The 23,109-nt window shown below is 51.8% G+C and overlaps 1 protein-coding gene across 5 annotated transcripts in view; it reads right to left on the reverse strand.

Moving 5' to 3' along the window:
• KDM6A (lysine demethylase 6A) overlaps positions 1-23,109 on the reverse strand; it is a 1,954,130-nt gene that overhangs the window by 548,106 nt on the left and 1,382,915 nt on the right. For all 5 annotated transcript variants that reach the window (XM_069636498.1, XM_069636499.1, XM_069636495.1 and 2 more), the window contains one exon: positions 3,847-4,052. In XM_069636498.1, coding sequence (XP_069492599.1) covers positions 3,847-4,052 — 206 coding nt within the window. The remainder of the gene's footprint in view (positions 1-3,846; positions 4,053-23,109) is intronic.

Raw genomic sequence — 23,109 nt, forward strand, 5'->3', positions numbered from 1 at the left:
ACACACAATTAAGACTACAAGTGGTAATACAAGTTCACCTTTGGTTAAAGCCTGTACTACACTGCTAAAGTGGTAGCAGTAGCGGAGGAGCCAGACTTATCTCGAGAGCAAATGAGCAGTAGTAGAGATTACACAAAGGACTACAATTACTGTGACTCAAGCAAACACTGACTCAAGGTTTTTGGTTAAAAAGTAAAAATACATTTATTTTAAACCATCTGTTCACAAAACACTTAACTTCAATTCAATTAAAACCACACTTTAAATACACTACACACAACCAATTCTTCTTGTGCAGAACAACTCAAGGTAGGTACCTTAGGACTTGACAGACCGGTGTTGTGAAACAAAAGACGTTACCAGGAATACATATGCAATCACTTTTTGACAGTAATGACAGTTCGGTCTTACTAAAGATACGTGTACCCGCAAGAAGAAATGTTACCGGAGTTAAAACATACTTAGCACCTGAAATAACACAAGAGAGTTGGGGAAAAAAAATCATAGGCAATACTTTTGTCAAGGCAGACAGAATCAGAGAACACTTTCCGACAAGAAGATAAAAGTCAATAGGTCTGCGCCAGTGTCAAGTGGAACCGGGTTCCTGTTGTTGAGGATCACACAGTCAGATAGTTCACGATTCAAGGTTGCCAGGGGTACTTGGCTATTGTCAACAGAGGAAGCAAAAGTTATAAGAGGGAAGGAAGACAAGGGCAAGCCTTGGATGAGGAGAAAAGGGTTGACCCTAGTTCCTCGAAGCTGGACACAGTACCTTATTCTTTGAAGAAGCTGATGCCACGGCAGTTGTTCCTGGTAGTTTCCTGCAGACTCACGGTTCCTGGAGATTTAGTCGTGGAGACAAGAAGGAGGACGTCTGGAGTGATCTGCACTACCCAGGCAGGAGGCCAGCAGCAGCGATGGTGAATAAAAGGTGCGCTCCTTTAAAACAGGAGAGGCTCTACAGATGGCTATCCGGACCACTACAGCAGTTTGCAGCGATTTCGACCAAGAAGAGGATCCTCTGCCTGTGGAAGATGAGCTGGTTGATCCCACCAGGCTCAAGGGAAGACGACTCCGGACCAGATCTTCTCTTGTCGTTGAAGGGTAGATGGCTCAGGACAGCAGCAGGGCTCCATCGGGACTCAGTAGTTGCAGCAGCTGTCATCTTCTCCGCTTCTCTTCGGTTCCTTGTAGTTCCAGTGGTGACTCTCTGACTTCCAGCCCAAGAGTCCTGCCTTTTATGCGAAAATCCGCCATTCACACAGCCTGGCTGTCAATCACCCAGCAGGGGGGTTGTCCGACCCGGACAACCACCTTAGCCAATCATGACAAAGTGCGACTTGGGTTTCCAAGGATACCCTGTGCAGGGGTGACTACACACCTCCCTCACATTGAGCCCACCTAGACACCCAAGGGCCAAAAGACGGTGAACAAAGAAGGCACACCAGTTTTGCCACGCAAAGTAAAACACAAGAAGGACTTTAACAAAAAGAAATGGCAAATAAAGCCGACCGGAGCCAAAAGAAAGAGTATTTGGTCAAGCAGGTTTATGTTCGAGGCTGTTTTTTTGATACCGTGGAATAGTACCACGTTTATATAATTTAATCGCGGTAGAAAAGTTAGGGTAGATACCACTGCCACCAGCCAAGTATGAATGTTAAAAGAGCAAAACAAAGCCCAGAGGCACAGACAAAAAGGGATAGGAATTAACCCTTTCCAGTACTCCAGTAAGATGGGGTGTACTGGGTCTTTAGTTTAAAAGTGACTATATACAGTTAATGGCAACTTTACATGTTCCTGGGGGACAGTAGTCAGCCCCAGAAAAATGGAGTCAGGGGGAAGTCTTAAAAGACAACCCTGTGCTACTGCACTGAAGGTGCTGTGTAACACACATAAAAAGTGGGGCTCAGAGAGAGGTGTACTCCAGAGCCCATAATCACACAAACAGTAGAAATACACATGGCAAAACACATGTAAGAGTGGGGAAAAAATAAACTCCAGCAATATAGCAAAGCTGCTGGGGTACTCACTAGGTGAGGGAAATTAGCCATATAATGAGTATTCTCCCCGACACTGGGCGTGGTCGGAGACGAATTTGCCTGTGGTGTTAACGCTGAAGCTGTACAAGCGGAGGTCTTCTCACAAATCATCATCTGCCTTTTGAAGTAATCCCACTCAACCCTAGAGGCACCCTTCACGGGTACGACTTACCCTTATCCTCCAATGCATCAGAATCGCATCTGCACTTCATTTTGTGCTACAATGACGAAGAAGACTGGTGCGACTCACTCCATGAGTGTGAGCTTTAAGATTTTTTGTGATGCCTTCAATCCTGACGCTACTCAGGGGTAGTGTCATGCTCCGAAGTCTTCGAGACCAGAGATTTCGACGGTTGGTCTGCCAAGTGCCACTTTAACCATGTGTTCCTTCACCGCTTTCGGGTTAATGTTCAAGCAAGAACCACATTGCTCTGTATCGTGTGTATCACTGAGACACCACACATAGATAGTGTGTGAATCTGTGAGGGACATTTTGAAGATGCAGTCTGCAGGGTTGGAAACCAGACGGTTTAGGCCCCGACATGCTGGCATAGTAAGAATTTTGATTGAGTCAAAATAATAAGCATGCACCTGAGTAGAGTGCCGAGTGTGCAGAGAATAGGAAATGAGGTAAGGGGGTAAGTGGGCATTAGTGCATCCCTTTAGCAGAGCAATTGTCGTCACATCCATTGTCAAGGAGTGGCACAGCCAAATACAAGGGGGTCGATAAACTCACTACGCCCATGTCGAAAAGATTTCCGAGCAGCTGATGCTAGATAAATATCTATCAAGATGAGGAATCTGTGGGAGAATGCAATTCATTGAAAGAGCTGCACTGGCACAGGGCCGCAGCAGTGTGTCTCTTGGTGTCCGATATGAGTTGACAATCCATTCTGCGCTTGGAAAAGATTTTAAAGAGGAGGAAACACAGGGAGGGGAGAAGGGGTATTCCAGGCAGTAAATACACATTCAAAAAAAGGCCATATTACTCATGTCCTTAATTATAAGCAGGTAACTATACAACCATGTCCAAATGGATTTCATTTACATTAGGACAAGCAAGAAAACCGTACTTATGAGAATTGAGCAAAGTTAAAAATTACACTTCATCCCTACATGCATGTATGCATATAAAAAGGCCAATAAATCAAATTAGCAGAGGGAGCTGACTGTTACATTAAAGTTGCATGCAGCGTTGCTCCATGATTCCAGCTGCCATGGAGTTAAAATTGGTTTATAGTGACCTTTTCGAATGTCACATTTTCGAATACCTTTTTCTGGAATGAAAAATGGCGAAATAAAAATGTTCACTTTTTTAGTTTTTTTTTTTTTTAATGGGGTCTCCCCCCACCCCCCCAACTCCGTTTTTTTATTGACCCTTTTGTTTTACCTAACTAAACCAAAAAAAACCACAAAATAATAAAAATATATTCGGAATTATTTTTTTTCGAATAATTTTTTTTTTTTAGACAAAAAGGCATTTGAAAATGTGCAATCGAAAATATGACTTGGTACCGTTAAAATCATCAACAAAGAGCTCTAATAATCTACAAAAATAAAAAGATTCCAGTTAGGATGGGAATAGTTTTGAAAATCTTTTCGTAAGATGGCACATACTGTTATTCCCCGCACAAAACATGAAAAAGTAAATTCAAAGAGTGAATAGAGCATCAAGGGTTTTGTTCTATATGTTAATCACCTATGTTGGTAAAGGAATATTTAAATAATGTTTTAAAAAAAACAATTTCATGCAAAATGAAACACTTGATTAACCAACTTAAAAAATTCAAGAAGTAGGAAAACAAACCTTCAAGGACTCCTGAAAAGATGAGGCCTGGTATTGTGCATAGTTCGATATTGTAGTATGAGAGCGACTATTTTCACAACGCCAGATTTTCTTTGATCCAGTGGGGTCCCAGTTTTCATCTGATGGTTGTAATAACTGTGTCCTCACTTCTACAATATTTTCATTATTTGCTTCCACCAATGTCTTTGTGGAGAAGAGTCCTAGATCTGGGAAAAGAAACAGTCTACCTTATTTTATGTATCAAACTAAATATTGGATAAAAAAATACAATAGTTATCTTTAATTCTACATCTCAGTTTTGACTTGTAGCTTATGTCTAGATTTTATAGCAAGCGTTTAATACAGATTTGTACAAATGATTCTCTTTCTAATCCCAAATAAACATGTTTAAATGTTTAGTCCAGCTAGTTGCGAGTGCATTGTTGTACAATGTTGAGATCATGCTGGGATGATTGACCAGCTCCATCGGATGCTGACTGCATGGTATGAATGTTCTTTTTAAGCTCGTCAGAGCCTAAATTGAAAAGAGTGAGGAAGGCAAGTGGTAATCTCCATGTCATTAATTTATTGCATTTAAAAACGTCTCTATAGAGCTTACAACCCTAATGGGCATCACAGTGCTGGAAAACAAACAGCAGGCACAGAAATATGTTTGGTTTCAATATTTTTGCAAATGGTGAAGAGATGCTCAATTCTGCTGCCTTATCTATTTTCCGAAATGTTGTTCTTAGATGGAGATAAGTAGAAGAATACAGTGCCTTTGAGGTGACATAGGCCATGGACACTATGGGCCTCATTACACGTTGTGCGGTAAAATCCGCAAATTACCGGCATGGCGCCCTTAACGTGTCTGCCCTCGCGGGAGGGCGCTAATAGCGTACCATTACGAGTACCCGGACGCGAGCATTGCGCCATGCCGGTAATGCCCCTGCTGCCTTGCCGCTAAACTCCCCCAAAAGCCACTTACCGTGTTCATCGACAGTGCAGATAGCAACTCCACCTTGACGCAGCATGCAAATAGCGGTCACCGCTAATAGCGGTTACCGTTAAATACCAGAACCGGAAAAAGCGTCATCGCACAGGAACAGGAAAGAGCACGGCGGCCATCTTTAAAAACACAATCCATTGCCAACCTCTGCCCCCTGGACCTGTTTGTGTTACCTTGCTGTCTGAGATCCATTGCAACACCGTTACCATGCCCAAGGCACTCAAAAAAACCACAGACCGCCAGCGGAAGGAAACGTTCTCTACTGAGGAGTTACTCATGCTGACTCAGACCTTATCGGACAATGCTGCAGTGGTCTTCGCAAATGACATGCGGCGGGAGACCCTCCTTAAGAAAAAGGCTATCTGGGACGAAGTGGCAATGAAAGTGAGTGCTGTGGGCAGCAGCATGCGCACTTTACGTGAGTGCAGGAAAAGATGGGATGACCTGAGACTCCGGGTAAGAATGATCCTGGCAGAGAATCATAAGACTGCCACCGCTGGCGGATCTGGGTCGCCAATCAAGTTAAAGGAGTGGGAGGAGACATGCGCCAACCTCATCGGAGTCGAATGTATTGAGGGAGTAGGGAGGATGGAGCATGGCGTGGCAGACACTTCTGATGGAGGTAAGTGCACTGATGCAAGCATGCAATGTGAATGTACAGGTCACCACAAATGTCAGCCCTGGATCACTTCATGCATGGCCAAACATCCACACATGCATCCCACCCTGCCCATCTCAGTGCCAGACCCAAACACACACACATGCACACATCAACAGAGCCAAGTGCCACACACAACACTGCATGGATGAGCCACTGAAATGACACATCACCTGCATCCTTCACAATGAAGTCCAAACGGCCCCAACTGAATTCATGATGTAGCCTGCATTGAGTACATTGAACCATAACCAATGACATCCCCCTCCTTGTCCCCGACAGGGTCACATACAGACAGCGAGGAAGCATCCCAGGCACCCCCTGTGCAGAAGAAAAAAAGGCCACAGCCCAGCGAGGACGCCCCAACGATATCAAGGGCAAAAAGGCTCAAGGCTCCATTTGTAGCGTTCAAAACATCATTTGAGCGCCACTGCCAGTGCCACGCAAAACCCTGCTGCCCCGCCTTTGGAGGTTCACTACCCCCCCCCGCCAATCACAGCCACCGAGGGTCCACCCTCAGCTGCAGCCAGTTCGGCAGGAGAGGCGGCAGCCATTGCCCCATTGTCTGATGTGGATGAGCCTACAGATCTCGACCTGGCCATGCACACCCCAAGCCCTGCTGGAACCCCAGAGCCATCACCCCAACACACACCTGGCTCCAACGTCACTGGTGACGAGACCATGGAGGCCTTCAGTAGCCCCCCGGAGCCTACATCTGTACACCGGCCAGCATCAGAATGCGCAGCAGCCACACCCCCACAGCCCGAGACTGCCCTTGACCTGGCCAGCATCATCCAGCGGCAACAGGCTCTCACTGTGCTGGTTGGTCAGCACGTCGAGGAGGCTGCCCGTCTCAGGGCAGAGCTCGGGGAGACATCCAGGCACTCCAGGGAGGGGATGGAGTCGTGCACATACAGGCTGTGTGGGGAGCTCATTCGCGTCCGGGAGGTGCTCACACGCATTGCGGATGCAATAGACCGGCAATTCCCACCAGCACCAGGACAGTCTGCCACTTCTTCGTCCACCAGTTCGCGGCAGACAAGCCTACTCAAGACGCTCTGCACGCACCACCAGGCGCACCTCTAGCCAGCCCCCAAATGCTGGTCCTGCCAATGACCAATAGGGTGTGAATGTCCATTCCCCTGTGTGCATGCCTGGACGCAAATATTGTTGGAGACTCATGAGGGACAGTTGTGGGGGGTGGGGGGGGAAGGGTGTGATGGGACAGTTGTGGGGGAAGGGTGTGATGGGACAGTTGTGGGGGGTGGGGGGAAGGGTGTGATGGGACAGTTGTGGGGGGTGGGGGAAGGGTGTGATGGGACAGTTGTGGGGGGTGGGGGAAGGGTGTGATGGGACAGTTGTGGGGGGTGGGGGGAAGGGTGTGATGGGACAATTGTGGGGGCGGGGGTAGGGGGGGAAGGGTGTGATGGGACAGTTGTGGGGGAAGGGTGTGATGGGACAGTTGTGGGGGGTGGGGGGAAGGGTGTGATGGGACAGTTGTGGGGGGAAGGGTGTGATGGGACAGTTGTGGGGGGTTGGGGGGAAGGGTGTGATGGGACAGTTGTGGGGGGGAAGGGTGTGATGGGACAGTTGTGGAGGGTGGGGGGAAGGGTGGTGGGATGATTGGGGACTTGCACATTTTTCTGTTTCAGTTCATAAATACACTGTTTGAGCAAAACACAGGCCTGGACTCCTTCATTGTGTATGTGCAATTTATTGACGCCAAGGTCCATTGTGAGCTAGCAAACAGACACCAGTGCATCACCAGCCATATACAGGTGACAGTACGAGTACATGTTACTCAGAAGATTTGGTTGATCAAATGCTGTCTCACAGCACGTCCCTCCTGGCCATCCCCTCTTGCATGACCTGCATCCCCTTCACCTCCATCCTCATCCCCATCATCATCCTCATCAGGTGCCTCCATTTCAACGTCAGGGGCAGTGGCACATTCCGTCTGATACACATATTGTGCAGCATGACATATGCCATGGTGATCTTTGCCACCTTATCATGGCCATACAAGAGAGCGCCACCAGACCTGCTAATACACCTAAACCGTGACTTCAAAAGTCCAAAAGTCTGCTCGATCACAAGGCGGGTACGGGTATGTGCACGATTGTATTCTTCTTTGTGCCTGTTCTGTGGGTTCTGTACAGGTGTGAGGAGCCACCTCTTCAGGGGATAGCCGGCATCACCTATATGGGGGAGGAATGGGGTCCTGTTACTTTTCAACACAAGTGTGGCCTGTTCATATCACATACTTTGACCTATCATTGGGATTCATGTGCACAATCAACTGCATAAATGAAAATCGTCTGTGTAACTGCTTTGTGCAAAGGTGAGCGCAAGCCTGCAAGTAGACATGCCCCATTGATGCCTCCAACAGTAATTGACATGTTCTGGGTGAGGCCAGGTCATAGGTATCCCTGTGGCCAGGCACATTTGGTACCACACTGGTGGTGTACTGTCCTTCCAACATTGCTGTTGCCATGCTGAGAGGCATCACTTCAGTGGTGCCATGGGTTCGTGGTGCAGTGCCATGGCTAGGGGGTATCCCTTCGCATACATCGAAGGGCACAATGCATTGTTGATGTTGTGCTGTAGGAATGCTGCATGACATTTGTGTATTTGGTGGCGTGGAGTGTCGTGCAATGTGGATGAGGATTGATGTTTGATGTTACTAGAGTTGGATTGTCAGCTGTGTTGTGTGTCCGTTCATCTCAAGTACGTTGCTGCCCTCCCAGATGGACATTTGCGTACATCTGTATGTGCATTTGGGCGACGGACTACAGGCTACACCCAGTTGGAGTATCTATCTATCCCCCCCATGCATCCCCAGTTGGAGTATCTATCTATCTATCCCCCCCCCCCCAATCACACTGCCATGTGTTTGGCCTGCTACTCACCAAGTAGCCACGAACGTTGTCCCATTTGTCGCTCCATGTAGCGGGGGATAGTTGAGTTCCGCAAGACCATGGAATCATGGGTAGATCCTGGAAATCGGCACAGCAATGTGCGATTATCTTGTTGGCGTCACATACCATTTGGACATTGATGGAGTGGAATTGCTTCCTGTTTCGGTACACTACTTCATTGTGATGTGGGACGACCAATTCCACATGTGTACAGTCGATAGCCCCAATGCAACTTGGGATGCCTGCCAGTGAATAGAAGCCAACTTTGGTGTTTGCAATCTCATGGGCAGTCCGTGGCATGGATATGTGTTCGGGTGCATGCTTCAGGAGGGCATCGAGTACCTGGTTCAGTATGCGTGACAATACTGGTTGGGAGATGCCATGCATCTGCCCCACTGTATGCTGGTAGGTTCCTGTGGCCAGGAAGTGGAGCACTGTCACCACCTTGAGTAGAGGGGGGATGGCAGTTCTGATGTCTATGAGGCTCACAATGTCGTTGTGTATCATGTCCACAATGCTGGTGATGGTGTCCCGGTCCAGGGTGTGTATCTGCTCAGGTGTTAGGTTAAATGGACTGGCTCTGATCCGGGGAATTGGTGGGTGCCTCTGTGTTATGATTAGGTGGCGTTGTGGTGCTTGCTGTGCCTGTCTAGCCCTCCTCCTCCTGCCTCTCCACTGTGCTACCTGTTGTTGTAGCAGCAGCGCTGCAATCAGGTCCTCCAGGCCATGTAATGCTGCCAGTATTGGAACCATCTTGGTGTGGGAAGGGGTGTGGTGTGCTTCTTTTGAGCAGCCACAGTCTCCATTGCCTCCACCTGTGCTGATTTTGGCCACCTGTTGCAGGTGTTAACACTGATTAGTTCTTTTAACGGGTGGTTCGCGATGGCGGTATTAGCGCCATGCCGGTAGGGGGTTTTGGGGGATTTATCATGCCGCTATTGCCATGTGCACTTGCCTTGTGATGGTGTGTTATTAGCGGCATGTCGTTATTTACGGGATGGCAGGTCGTGCGCACGCGGACTGACCGCTATTAGTGGCACCGTACTTAGCGGTGCCGCTAATGGCGGTGAGCCGGGTCGTAATCCGCATGGGCATTTAACGTTACCGGTAACGTTAAATCCCTACCGCCATCCGTGTAATGAGGCCCTATGTATCTTGTCTTTAGACTTTCATTAAAGATTCATCAAGATCTGGGTACAGTCCACGTAATTATGGAATGACACACCCCCTCTAATCAGTGTACCATGGACTAAAGGATATAAACATTAAACATAGTTGACAATAGAGAAGAGATGTAAAAAAAAAACATATTCCAAGACGACTAAGTCATGGTGGTTTAGTTTCAAAGAGGTAGATCTTCCAAGAAGAAAGGAAAACACAGTTCTTGGTTGAGGCATCAATTTTAATCTCCGGGACTTACCTTTTTAGTAGGACATGGTGATCGATCGCATAAAAAGTGGCCAGAGATCCAGCAACATTAGTACACAAGGTGAACGCCCAGGGTTTTATTGTGGCTGGAGGCAGTGAGACAATTGCCATCAATGGTGAAAGAGGCAAACGCAGGGTCCAGGCGTTTGAGCCAATGAGGGGAGCTAACAATGAGAAGCTCAGTCTCGTCATCATACAGGCATAGATGGTGTTCCGCCATTCAAGCCTGGATGATGCTATATACGTGGCTGATATTGGCAGTCGAGAGAGTGGTTGCAGGCGAGTTTGAGAATGATTTATGTATCGTTGCCAAAGTTGGTGTAGGGGATTTCGAGATTGATCAAAAAAGTGGTTTGGGTATTCCAAGATGGCGGCGTTGGTGTGAATACACGCCACCCCGAGCTACCGCTCTTAGATCGCTGAATAGCACCTAAAAGCCTAATATAGCCCTCCCCTGGACCCATCGAGCGGTGCTAGAGCCTCCGGAAGACGGAGATGGCGATCTCCCCACCGAAACTCCTGAGCAACAGCCATCCCGCGGCACCATAAGAGGAGGCGCGGAGGACCGGCTGAAGCTGAAAGGGGCTTCCCCCAGGAACATTGAAGATTCGGATAGCTCCGGTGGTCATCCCGCGCTCCATTACACGACAGTCGGGCTCGCGAGTGGTCCCCTCGAGAAGCTCCCCCTACCTGGACAATCAAATCCACAACACTGGCTAAGGGTGCCCCGAACAGCCGGACTTTGTGGACCGACTGGTTCGTTTGCCACACACCAAGCCCTGGAGAGAGCAGAAGCAGGGTGGTGCTCTGCCCTGGTGGGACAGCTCAGGAGCAGACCTGCTGCCGGGGCACAGGTCACCCTCCCCCATCAGCTAGAGTCCGCTGCAAGAGCCTGCTGCCACTGCTGAAGCTGGGTGGAGGGCCGCTCGGCCAGCGGGCGCAGCGGCCTGCTAACACCTCTCTGTCAACACCTCTCTCCTCTCAGTGGGGAGGAGGATACGACACAGACCATCTATCTACGGCAGAACAACAAGTGGGGGGCGAGGAAGCAGCATGGGCAATTAGAGGGAAGGCTGGGTCCCACTGCATGCCCCCCACCACTGGTACACACAGAGGCATGGTCAGCAGGTGGAAATAGGGCACCCCTGGGGGCTAACATCGGGCTGACATCCCAATATCTACCATCCCACCCCAACTGCCAACGGTCTAGACACTACAGAGTCTGGCGCTGGTTGGAGGGCACAGAGACTGCCAGCCAGACCAGGAGCCCTAGCGCGGACAACCAAGATTAATCGCTGAAAAAAGCCAGTTCGGGGCAAACGCAGCACTGCGACCCCCATCTAGGCCACCAAGAATGTAGACCCTCGACATCGGACCAGCTGGCCCTCCCACAAACTACACTGAGGCAGAAGGGGTCTCAGGCTGCTCGCTCACCGCCAGATCGGTTACCATCCACACCAGATCAGCCACGACAGCGAGGCCCCTTGAGCACGCAAAGGGCAGTATAGATACCCCCCCCATCCCCACAGCCAAAGCCTGCAGCGACAGCAGGGCCAACGGGGCCACAGCACCGAGCAAACCGATCAGGCTCTACCCAGGAACCCCCACGTCCTCCCGGCATGTCCAGAAACAAGACCAAAGATACCCTAGGCCTTTCCAATCAGCTGAGAAAGACTCAGGAAGGAACACAAGCGCAAATCTGGGCCAGGGAATAGTATGACCAGAGGACTCACAACCCCAATGATGGGACCACCGAAGCAGTCTCAGCCTCCGACCCCAGACAGGCGGTACAGAAAATGCCCATCACTCAATCAATGCTCAAGTTTCTCCTCAGGGAAATCGTGGAGAAAATCACAGACGCAGGGCAGAAGCAAATGGACGCGTTAAGGGAGGATCTGGCCCAAGGTCTACAAGAGATTAAAAGAGACCTCAACAAAATTGAAGAGAGGGTAGACACTAAGGAACAAGTTACTTACCTGTAACTGTTGTTCTCCAGCATGGGTCTGGCATGGATTCACATGCTCATGAATATTCCCCGTCGTCAGGCTGGGAATCCTCGGTAAAGAAAAAAACCAGTATCAGTTTCGTTTCTGATCTGTCTTTCGTAGTAATAACCAATCACTGGTCTCTGCGTCATACTGACCACAGCCAATGACTGCCCTCTACCTAAGCACCGCCTCTGGCAGCCATCTTCAGATTTGGAAGCACGTGAAGTGGCAGTATGACCAAGTGAAGAGCCGCAGAGGGGTAGGCGGGAGGGTTCGCATGTGAATCCATGCCAGACCCATGCTGGAGAACAACAGTTACAGGTAAGTAACTTGTTCCTTCTCCAGCATGGGGTCTGGCATGGATTCACATGCTCATGAATAAAGAATACATAGCAGTACACACATGCACAACCACGGGAGGTGGCAAAGGCTCAACATTAAGCATCACATCAACATTAAGCATCTTACCTCCTCACCAGGCTCACCTCAGGCGAACAGGTTGCGCAGCACTGCTTGGCCGACCCTGGACTCCTCCCTGGAATCCCGGTCGACGCAGTAGAATTTCGTGAAGGTGTGCGTCGACCTCCACGTAGCAGCCCTGCATATGTCCAGCAGGGGCACACCAGATAGGAACGCCGTGGTAGCTGCGATCGCTCTGGTGGAATGGGCTCTCGGACGGCCAGGCAGCGGTCGGTTTGCCAACCGGTGACAGCACATGATACAGCCGGAGAGCCATCTGGAGATGGAAGCCTTCGAGAGAGCCTTCCCCTGATTGACAGGTCCAAAGTTCACAAAGAGTTGTGACGTCTTCCGAAAACCCTTCGTGCGGTCCACGTAGAACTTCAGCGCTCTAGCTACATCCAGCGAGTGCAAAGTCCTCTCAGCCGGCGACGAAGGCGACGGGAAGAACACAGGTAACACCAAGGGTTCGTTGAGATGGAAGTCCGACGGTACCTTGGGCATGAAGGAGGGGTGCGTCCTGAGCACTACCCTCGTGTCGTGGAAAGTCAAGTACGGGGCCTTGCAGGAAAGGGCCTGGATCTCTCCCACTCGTCGTGCGGAGGTGATGGCCACAAGAAAAGCTGTTTTCCACGATAGAAACTTCAACGGGGCCGAGTGCAGAGGCTCGAACGGAGGTCCCATGAGCTTGGTCAGCACCACGTTGAGCTCCCACGCCGGGGCCGGAGCCTTCACCGGCGGGAACGATCTGAACAGTCCCTTCATGAACTCTTTCACCAGACGATGAGACCACAAGGACGTCCGGCCCGTGGTTCTGGTTTATCGGGAGATCGCAGCAAGATGAATCTTGATGGACGCATGTGCCAGACCAGCTTTGGCCAGCGTCAGCAGGTACGGCAGTACTTGGGGAGCCGTAATCCGTAGAGGGTTAATCTTCTGTGCGTGGCACCAGACAGAGAACCTCTTCCATTTGTGTCCGTAGCATTTAAGAGTCGAGGACGCCCTGGCCTTTGCAAGAACCTCTCTGCAATCGGCCGGTATGTCGTATCCTCCAAACTCTAGTGCTGCAGGAGCCAGGCCTGCAAGTTCAGCGACTTCGGGTCGTGGTGGAGGATGGCGCCTCCTTCCCTGGAGAGTAGATCCGCGTCCGCCGGCAGCTTGATCGGCGGGGACGCTGACAAGTCCAGAAGGTCCGGGAACCATATCTGCCTCGGCCACGCAGGTGCGACGAGGATCATCCTGCACCGTGACCTCTTGAGCTGGTTGACGAGCCGGATTAGCAGAGGCAAGGGAGGGAACGCGTAGAGGAACAGGCCCTCCCAGGGGAACGAGAAAGCATCGCCCATGCTCCTCGTCTGGGGAAACCTGCTGGCGAACCTCCGGCACTTGGTGTTCGTCGCCGTCGCGAACAGGTCGATCTGGGGTGTGCCCCACCGTCGGAAGAGGCGATCCACCAGATCCTGCCGTAGTTCCCACTCGTGGCACGAGCGCAGCTCCCTGCTGAGTGAGTCGGCGATGGTGTTTTTTATCCCTGCCAGATGAAACGGCACCAGAAAAATCCCTTGGGCGACGGCCCAATGCCACAGGTCCTGCGCCTCCTTGGACAGCGCTGGGGACCTGGTTCCGCCCTGTTTCCTGATGTAAAACATGGTGGTGGTGTTGTCGGTGAAGATCCTCACCACCTTGCCCTTGAGGGACGGAAGGAAGGACCTGAGGGCCCAAAACACTGCACGGAGCTCCAGGACGTTGATATGTAGGGACTTCTCCGTCGGGAGCCAGAGTCCCCTTGCGTGCAGATTTTCGGTGTGCGCTCCCCACCCTTCCAGGGAGGCATCCGTGGTCACAGTCTCCTGGTGGGCTGGGGTCTGGAAGTCCATGCCCGCCGTCAGATGCGCGCGGGTGCCCCACCACCGTATCGCTCGTCGGAAACTCTCGTCGAGCTTGATCCTTTCCTCGAAGCTGCCCGTCGTCTGGATCCAGCGCGCATCCAGGAATTCTTGCAACGGGCGCATCCGGAGCCTGCACATGGGAATGAGGTAGATGCAGGAAGACATCATCCCGAGGAGGGACTTGATGGACCTCACTTTGGCCGCGTCGGCCACCAACATCCGTTGCACCTTGCCCAAGATGGTCCTGGTCCTCTCCTCCGACGGGGAGGCCAGAAGGGACACTGTGTCGAGCCTCGCTCCCAGAAACAGTGCGACTTGCGCGGGCACCAGGTGGGATTTGGCGTAGTTCACGGAGAATCCCAGGTCCGTGAGGAGTTGGACGGTCCTTGCCGTGTGGACCACGGCAAGCTCCCTCGTCTTGGCGCGGATGAGCCAGTCGTCCAGGTAGGGGTAGACGTGGATCCCCTCGCGGCGCAGCTGCGCCGCCACCGGTGCAAGGCACTTGGTGAATACCCTGGGTGCCGACCGTAGTCCGAAGGGAAGGGCTTTGAACTGGTAATGACGCCCTTGGACCACGAATCTGAGGAATTTGCGGTGCCCCTTTAGGATGGGAATGTGGAAGTAGGCATCCTCCAAATCCAACGACGATAGGAAGTCTCCTTCCTCCAGCTGACCCAGGACGTGCTGGAGGGTGACCATCCGGAACTTCTGCGCCTTGATGAACTTGTTCAGACGTCGCAGGTCCAGGATGGGGCGCCATCCTCCCGTCTTCTTCTTCACGAGGAAGTATCTCGAGTAGACTCCGGAGCCCCGAAGCCTCTTTGGGACGAGTTCGATGGCGCCCTTTCTGAGCATCGCCTTTACCTCCAGGAGAAGTTGAGGGACGTGAAGTTCTTTCCTGGCCACGGGGGGGACGCGCGGGCACCTTCTTTGAAACTCGAGCGCGTGGCCCCGGGCCAGGGCGTCCAGCACCCAACGGTCGGTGGAGATGGACTCCCACACGCTGACGAAGCCCGCCAGCCGGCCTCCCACCGGGGTGCTTCGGTGGGGGCCCGACCCCAAGGCCGGTTCAATCCTGCTTGGACGCGGCCTTGCCGCCTTGACCTCCTTGGCGACTACGGCGGGGTCCGCTAGACTTGCCTCGTCCTCTGTAGGCCTCTTGCGACGACGAGCGGGCCGCTTGACGGTAGGAAGCGAAACCGCCGCCGGAACCTTTGGAGGCGCCCTTGCCTCCGCCGCTCCGAAAGGGCGTCCGTCGTTGCAGGACTCCAAGGGCCCGGGCCGTCTCAGTATCCGCCTTGATGGCCTGAAGGGAATCGTCCACTGTCTTCCCAAACAGGTTGTTCCCGTCGAAGGGCATGTCCAGGACTCTGGTCTGGACGTCCTGCCGGAAGTCCGTAGCTTTGAGCCATCCACGACGTCGAAGGCAAACACCGTTGCCCAGCTGGCGGAATCCAGTGTCGGCGATGTCCGTCGCCACGGTGATGGCGTGGTCCGAGGCCACCTCACCTTCCTGCAGGATCTCAAGGGCCTCCGCCCTCTTGGCGTCCGGCAGAAAATCCAGCAGGGGAGCCATCTTGTACCAGAGCTCCCTGTCGTAGCGGGCCACGATAGCCAAGGCGTTGGCCGCTTTAATCGTCGTCGCTGCCGACGAGATGACTCTACGCCCCATAGTATCCAATTTCTTTCCCTCGCCGTCCGGCGGGGAAGTCGATGTGGAGGCCGCACCCCCCCCCGCTTTCTTCCTGGCTGCCGCGGAGACGACGGAGTCCGGGGTAGGCTGCGCCCGGAGGCATAGGGGGGCCGTGTCCGGGACCCGGTACTTTTTCTCGTACCGGTCTCTTCTAGCTGGCGTCGTGGAAGGGTTCTTGAGGAGGGAAAGGCCCTCATCCCAAATGTCGTCCAACAGAGGCACTGCGAGGACCGTCTTCCTCTTGGCCTCGCGCCGCTGATCAAGGAAGCCTTCCTTTTTCTTCTCCTCAGGGCAGAGTTGGAAAAGCTCGGAAGCCCTGGAGATCATGGAGTGGAAAGATCCGAACTCGTCGGGCGGAGAGGCCCTGGTGGGAGGCGACGACGGAAAATCCTCGTCGTATGCCTCGTCGTCCGTACCCGTCGCTGCCGTGTCAGTCCCCGTATCATCCCCTCGGGTGGACGGGGAGGAGGGCTGGAAGGGGCGCGACGGTTGAAAAGGAGGTGGTGGATGGATCCTTCTTTTCTTGGTAGGGGGAACACCAGAAGGTCCCGGTTCTGGATCCCCCGACGGGAGAGGTTCCTCCGTCGGTAACGGTAGCCTCGTCCTTATCTCGGAGCATAAGGACTGTATGGCCAACAAAATGGCCGCCGAGTTGTCTTGCGGCGCTGGCAGAGGGGAATCCGACGGGCGAGCAGGGGCCCCGTCGGTATCCTCGACGATGTCGTCGTCGTCACCTGCGTCGGGGTCCATTCCGACGGGCTGGCCTTCTTCCACGCCTAGGCCGTGGCTTAAGACCTCGATCAGCTCCTCTTCTGAGGTTGAGGCCGACTCTACGACGACGCCCTGCCCCCCCTTCTTCTTCCCCACGGAGGGTTTCACGGGGGTCCTATCGATGGGCACAAAGGAAGACTCCCTCCGAGGAGGCAGGGAGATTCTGGGCCCTGAGGTCGCCACCACTGGTGCAGCCACCACAGGCTGAGCCAGGGCCGCCGCGACCGTTTCGATAGAGGGCTTGGTCGGATGGATCAAGGCCTTCACCACCTTAGGTGCGCTCACCGCCTTATCCTTGAGGGAGGGGGCACTGCCACGCTCCTCCTCTGCCTTAGAGCTCGACCGGGGCCTCTCCAGGAGCTTCGCCGGGTGCTCGGCCTTCCTCTTACCCGACCCAGAGCGTTGGCTCGTGGTTGATGGTGCCGGGGAGGGTGCGCCCTGCCTGGCGCCCGTAGAGGCCGACCGTTCGGCGCTCCCGGTGCCAGCGGACTCGCGGTGCTTGGCCTTATGTTGGGCCCCCGTCGCCGGGGCGCCCTCAAAGGTCTTAGAAGACCGCTCGGATTTCTTCTTCTTCTCGCCAGACGGGCTCTTACCCTCCAGCCAGTTGGCGAGACGTTGATGGCGGTCCTTCATGGTCCGTTCCGACATGTTGCCGCAAAACGCACAGTCCTTCTCCACGTGCGTCTTGTCCTCATGAAGGCAGTAAAGGCAGAAAGAGTGTTCGTCCTCCTTGAAGACGTTCTGCAGCTGGCATCCAGGGCAGACCCTGAACAGCTTTCCGGGCGTCGAGCTTCCCTTCTCCTGGGCCATCTCCGAGACAGGGCCTGAGAAGCTTCTGGAGTCCTCCGAAGTGTAGCTCGACGAAATCTTCACCCTTGAGGGGCACAGATGAATCCGACACGGGTCCCCGTTGATCGGATGTAGGATCGGTGGAGCTTGAGGCTCTTTTGACCGAAAGAATCGAAGTTTTTTGTAAAAAGCGCGAAAAAATAGCACTAACGCTCGAGAGCAATAGCACGAGGATCCCAACACATGAACGTGCGGTAAAAATCTGAAGATGGCTGCCAGAGGCGGTGCTTAGGTAGAGGGCAGTCATTGGCTGTGGTCAGTATGACGCAGAGACCAGTGATTGGTTATTACTACGAAAGACAGATCAGAAACGAAACTGATACTGGTTTTTTTCTTTACCGAGGACTCCCAGCCTGACGACGGGGAATATTCATGAGCATGTGAATCCATGCCAGACCCCATGCTGGAGAACGAGAGGGCCATACAGGCACTAACAGAGGACACACGAAAGTCAGACATCCTTCTGGAAACCCTAGCAACAGCCACCCACAACCTTGAGCTGAGGGCCGAGGACATGGAGAACAGGTCCAGAAGATCTAATATACACATTAAATCCCTCCAAGAGGCAGTTCTGGATCAAGACCTGGCCGAAAAAATTAGAGCAATATTTGGGCACCTATTAGAAGAGAACCAAGACGTCGACATCAGGTTCGACAGGATACACAGGTTAGGGCCAAAGCGCAAGGAACCAGACGCGAGACCATGTGATGTCTTGGTGGCGTTCCATAGTTACACATTGAAGGAACAGGTTTTACAAAAAGCCAGAAAGGCAGGCCAGGTCACTCACAGTGGTGCAGATATCCAGCAATACCAAGACTTATCCCAAACCACCTTGAACAGGAGAAGGCGCATGGCACCAATTCATCTAAGAGAGAACCAGGTAAGATACAGATGGCTCCACCCATTTCCCCTCAGCTTCACGTGGCAGGGGAAACCTCAAAGTTACGACGTTTGACCAAGGAGCAGCTATACTCGGCCTGGAGGACGATGCACCACCACGCGCTTAGCCCGCCGGCCAAGCGGCCCCCCAGAGACCCTGGGAATGGACGGAAGCCAGACCAAAAAAATCGAGGAAGGAACGGAGACAGCCCCTCCGTGGATCTCAATCCCAGGAACTGACACCAGATCAGGGGGGACAACCAACGATGAAGGACAAATAAGCTATCAAGGGGCACAGCCGCACAACCCCTAACTTCACGCCACCCCTGGGGAGGGCGTACAACTAAAGATGATAAGTGCTTAAAAGAACAAGAAACAGTCTTGCACCGACACATGAGCGGGACGCAATGGGGAAGAGTGGGGGACCCGGCTTCTTGGAATAGGAGAGGGAATTCCCACGTGGAAGTTGGGCAGTTACTAGGGTCTGGCTCTCAGGTTTCCAAACCGAGAGGGGCTGAACGTCAGCCGGACCCACCCGGCCAGGGGAAAGAGGGAGGGGGAGGTGGAAAACGGGGGGAGGGAGGGGAGGAGATTAAGATCCAACAAAAGGCACTCATGGGGCATTGCCATGTCCTCTCTGACAAGATATACAGGGCGCCTCTGTCTCCATAGGAGGGGCGCAATCTCAAAGGCCCACCTCAATGGATAACATGGAACAGCTGAAAGTGCTGTCCCTAAACGTCAACGGGTTAAACTCCCCACTTAAGAGGAATAAAGTGGAGAGGTTCCTAACCCAAGGAAAATCCGCAAATAGCCACACTCCAGGAGATCCATATCCAAACCAGTGACCTGCATAGAATTAAAATTTGGGGATATAAGAGGCTGATCCAGGCCACACAAGACTGTAAGAAGGGAGGGGTAATAATCGCCCTGTGTTAGGGAGAATTCTCATTCAATGGCTAATTACCCTTACCTAGCGAGTCCCCCAGCAGCTTTGCTGGATTTCTGAAGTTTATTTTTTTTCCACTTGGTAAGAGTGGAGCTTTTCCCCACTCTTACCTGTGTTTTGCCATGTGTATTTCATCTATTTTTGTGATTGTGGACTCTGGAGTACACCACTTCAGTAGCCCCACTCTTTTGTGTGTTAGACAGCACCTTCAGTGCAGTAACACAGAGTGGTCTTTTATACTTTCCAGGACACCCCACCTTACATGCAGTATTGGAAAGGGTTACTTCTTAGCCCTTTTTATCTGTACCTCCTAGAGTCTCGTTTTTGCTCTTTTAACATTTAGACTTGGCTGGTGGCAGTGGTATCTACCCTAACTTTTCTACCGCGATTATACTATATAAACGTGGTACGGTTTGAGGCTATTATATTAGCCTCGAACATAAACCCGCTTGACCAAATGTTCTTTCTTTTGGCTCCGACCAGGTTTATTCGCCATTTCTTTTTGTTAAAGTCCTTCTTGTGTTTTACTTTGCGTGGCAAACCAGGTTTGCCATCTTTGTTCACGGTCTTTTGGCGGGCTTCTGCCAAGAAGCCCTAATCTGGGCGCCTGGGTATTTAGGTGGGCTGAATGTGAGGGAGGGGTGTAGTCGCCCCCTGCACAGGGTATCCTAGGAAACCCAAGTCGCACTTTGCCATGATTGGCTGAGGTGGTTGTCCGGGCTGGACAACCCCCCTGCTGCGTGACCGACAGCCAGGCTGTATGAATAGGGGATTTTCACATAAAAGGCAGGACTCTTGGGATGGAAGTCAGGGTCGCCACTGGAACTACAAGGAACCGAAGAGAAGCAGAGAAGATGGCTGCTGCAACTACCCCGTCCCGGTGAAGCCCTGCTGCAGTCCTGAGCATCTACCCTTCAACGACCAGAGAAGATCCAGTCCGGAGTTTTCTTTCCTTGAGCTTGGTGGGGTCAACCAGCTCATCTTCCACAGCCAGAGGATCCTCGTCTTGGTCGAAATCGCTGCACACTGCTGTAGTGGTCCGGATAGCCATCTGAAGAGCCTCTCCTGTTTTTAAGGAGCGCACCTTTTATTCACCGTCGCTGCTGCTGGCTTCATCCCTGCGTAGTGCAGACCCCTCCAGACGTCCTTCTCGTCACCACCACCGAAGCACCAGGAACCGTGGGTCTGCAGGCAACTACCAGGAACAACTGTCGTGGCACCAGCTTCTTCATTGAATAAGGTACTGTGTTCTGCTGCGAGGAACTAGGGTGAATCCCTTTTCTCCTCATCCAAGGCTTGCCCTCGTCTTCCCTCCTCCTTATAACTTTTGCTTCCTCTGTTGACAAAATCCAAGTACTCCTGGCAACGTTGAATCTTGAACTGTCTGGCTGTGTGAGCCTCGTCAACAGGAACCCGGTTCCACTTGACACTGGCTCCGGCCTATTGACTCTTGTATTTCTGCCAACGAGTGTTCTCCGATTCTGTCTATACAAAACCCAAGGTGGGAACCTCAGTAATCACTGGCACCTTGAGGTGAGAACATACAATGAAACACAAAGTGATGCCAGGAAAGCGAGACTAACTAGAGAGGGAAGGCAGAAAGCTAGGAAAATCAAATCATTATTTCATTTTATTTTGATTTGAATGTAAAAAATCATTAAACATTTTAATTAAAGCGTTACAATAGCAACACTTTACGCACCCAACAATGGTCAGGACTCCTTCATCCAGAAATCTCTCACTCGACTGGGCAACTTTGCTAGAGGCCGCATCATACTAAAGGGGGACTTTAACATGGCATGGGACCCCTCTACAAATAGAAGCAGGAACATATGGGGGCCGCAGGGCAGTCCCTCCGGGGGAGCTCAGGAAGAAAACGGGAGATCTGGCACTAATAGATACTTGGAGGGAGATAAAGGGGAGCACGGCAGGCTACACATTCTATTCATATGCGCATAAAACCCACTCCCGAATAGACTACATATGGATATCCTCCCCTCTCCTGGGCTCCTCCACAGACATCGACCTAGGGACCATGTCAATATCCGACCATGCCCCCCTCACCCAGACTATTGCTAGGCCACCAGGACCAACAGGCCTGTGGAGGTGGCGGTACCAGACCCCCTTGTTCAAAGATGCAATTCTAGCGGAGGAAGTAGAACAGGAGTTGGAGGAATTCACAGCCCATAATAAATGGGGGGATACATCACCACAAGTGTGGTGGGATGCCCTCAAGGCCACGTTAAGGGACAGGATTATCACGATTAAGGCAAGGAGAGACAGGGAGATGAGATTAGAGGAAAGAAATCTAGAAATCCGATTTAAAGGCAATGGCGCAGATGGCTACGAAACATATGGGAGCCGATGAAAGAGAGGTTCGCACACTCAGAGGTCAAATTAATCTCATTCAAACCAGGGCAGCGGAACGAAGGCTGCTGCGCCTACGCCAAAGATACTATGTCAAGGCAAATAGATCCGACCGACTCTTAGCGAAAATGTTACGAAAGGAAGAGAACGACAAAACTATCTTGAAAATTAAGGGGGCGGAGAGCCGGACATATACAAGGAATCACGAGATACAAAGGGAGTTTTGTCAATTCATCACCTCTAGCGACCCCGATCCTGCAGCGCTAGAGTCCTACCTTGACAGCATACAGCTTAAGCCCATATCAAAAGAGGACAGGGATCGGTTGGAAGAGGAAATAACAGATGAGGTTAGGAAGGCTATTGGCACACTAGCAACAAATAAAGCCCTCGGTCCTGGCTACGTGGCTGAATTTTACAAACTACACAAAGAACTCCTAATCCCTCACCTAACACGATTGTTCAACCACATAGGGTCCAGCAAAATCCTACCTAGGTCAATGGAGGAGGCAAAGGTCATCCTTATACACATAAAGGGGTAGGATCCGGAGATGTGCGGGTCCTATCGCCAGATAGCTTTAATAAATGTTGACGCTAAAATACACACCAAGGTCATGGCATCCAGGCTAGATTCGATCATGTCCAAAATAGTACAATCCGACCAGGCGGGCTTCATTAGGGGCCGAAAAATGGCAGACATGAGGAGAATAGCTATTCTAAAAGAAGAGGTGCAGCGAAAGGAGGTACCTGCGCACTACTAGCGATAGATGCCGAAAAGGCCATCGATCGGGTGGAGTGGGGCTTCCTTTTCGCAACGATGATTAAAATGGGCTTTGGCCCCAAATATTTAGATAGGGTTATGGCCAAATATCAAGCCCTGACCCTCCGATTGACAATCAACGGTCAAATCTCTGACCAGGTTAAAGTAGATCGAGGCACTAAACAGGGCTGTCCACTCTCCCTGCTGCTGTACGCTCTGCACCCTGAACCATTCTTGGCAGCTGCAAGACCGGCAGACTCCATAATTGGTATACCATTTGGGTGACAGGAACATAAGGTGGCCGCCTTTGCAGACTATCTGCTTCTTACAGTGACGCACCTTGAGCAGTTCCTACAAGGGGTCTGCAAGGAACTCGACCAGTTCGGACAAGTGGCTGGGCTAAAAATGAACGCCAATAGGTCGGAATTACTCAAGTCTAAATCTGCCCACCCCCACTGAACAACAAATCAAATCTGCACATGCCTTTAGATGGGCCAGCCATAAGATCAAATATTTGGGGTACACTTAACTAAAACTATAGAGGAAACATAGCAGGCAAATTACCCGCCTCTATTTGAGAAAATCAAATCGAAGCTAAATGATTGGGGCCACTATCCATCTCATCGCTGGGACGGGTTAACGTCTTATAAATGGTGATACTGCCACAGCT

Source organism: Ambystoma mexicanum, chromosome 7p, assembly GCF_040938575.1.
Source record: "Ambystoma mexicanum isolate Mex_15411 chromosome 7p, UKY_AmexF1_1, whole genome shotgun sequence".
In the NCBI taxonomy this organism is placed as follows: Eukaryota; Metazoa; Chordata; class Amphibia; order Caudata; family Ambystomatidae; genus Ambystoma; species Ambystoma mexicanum.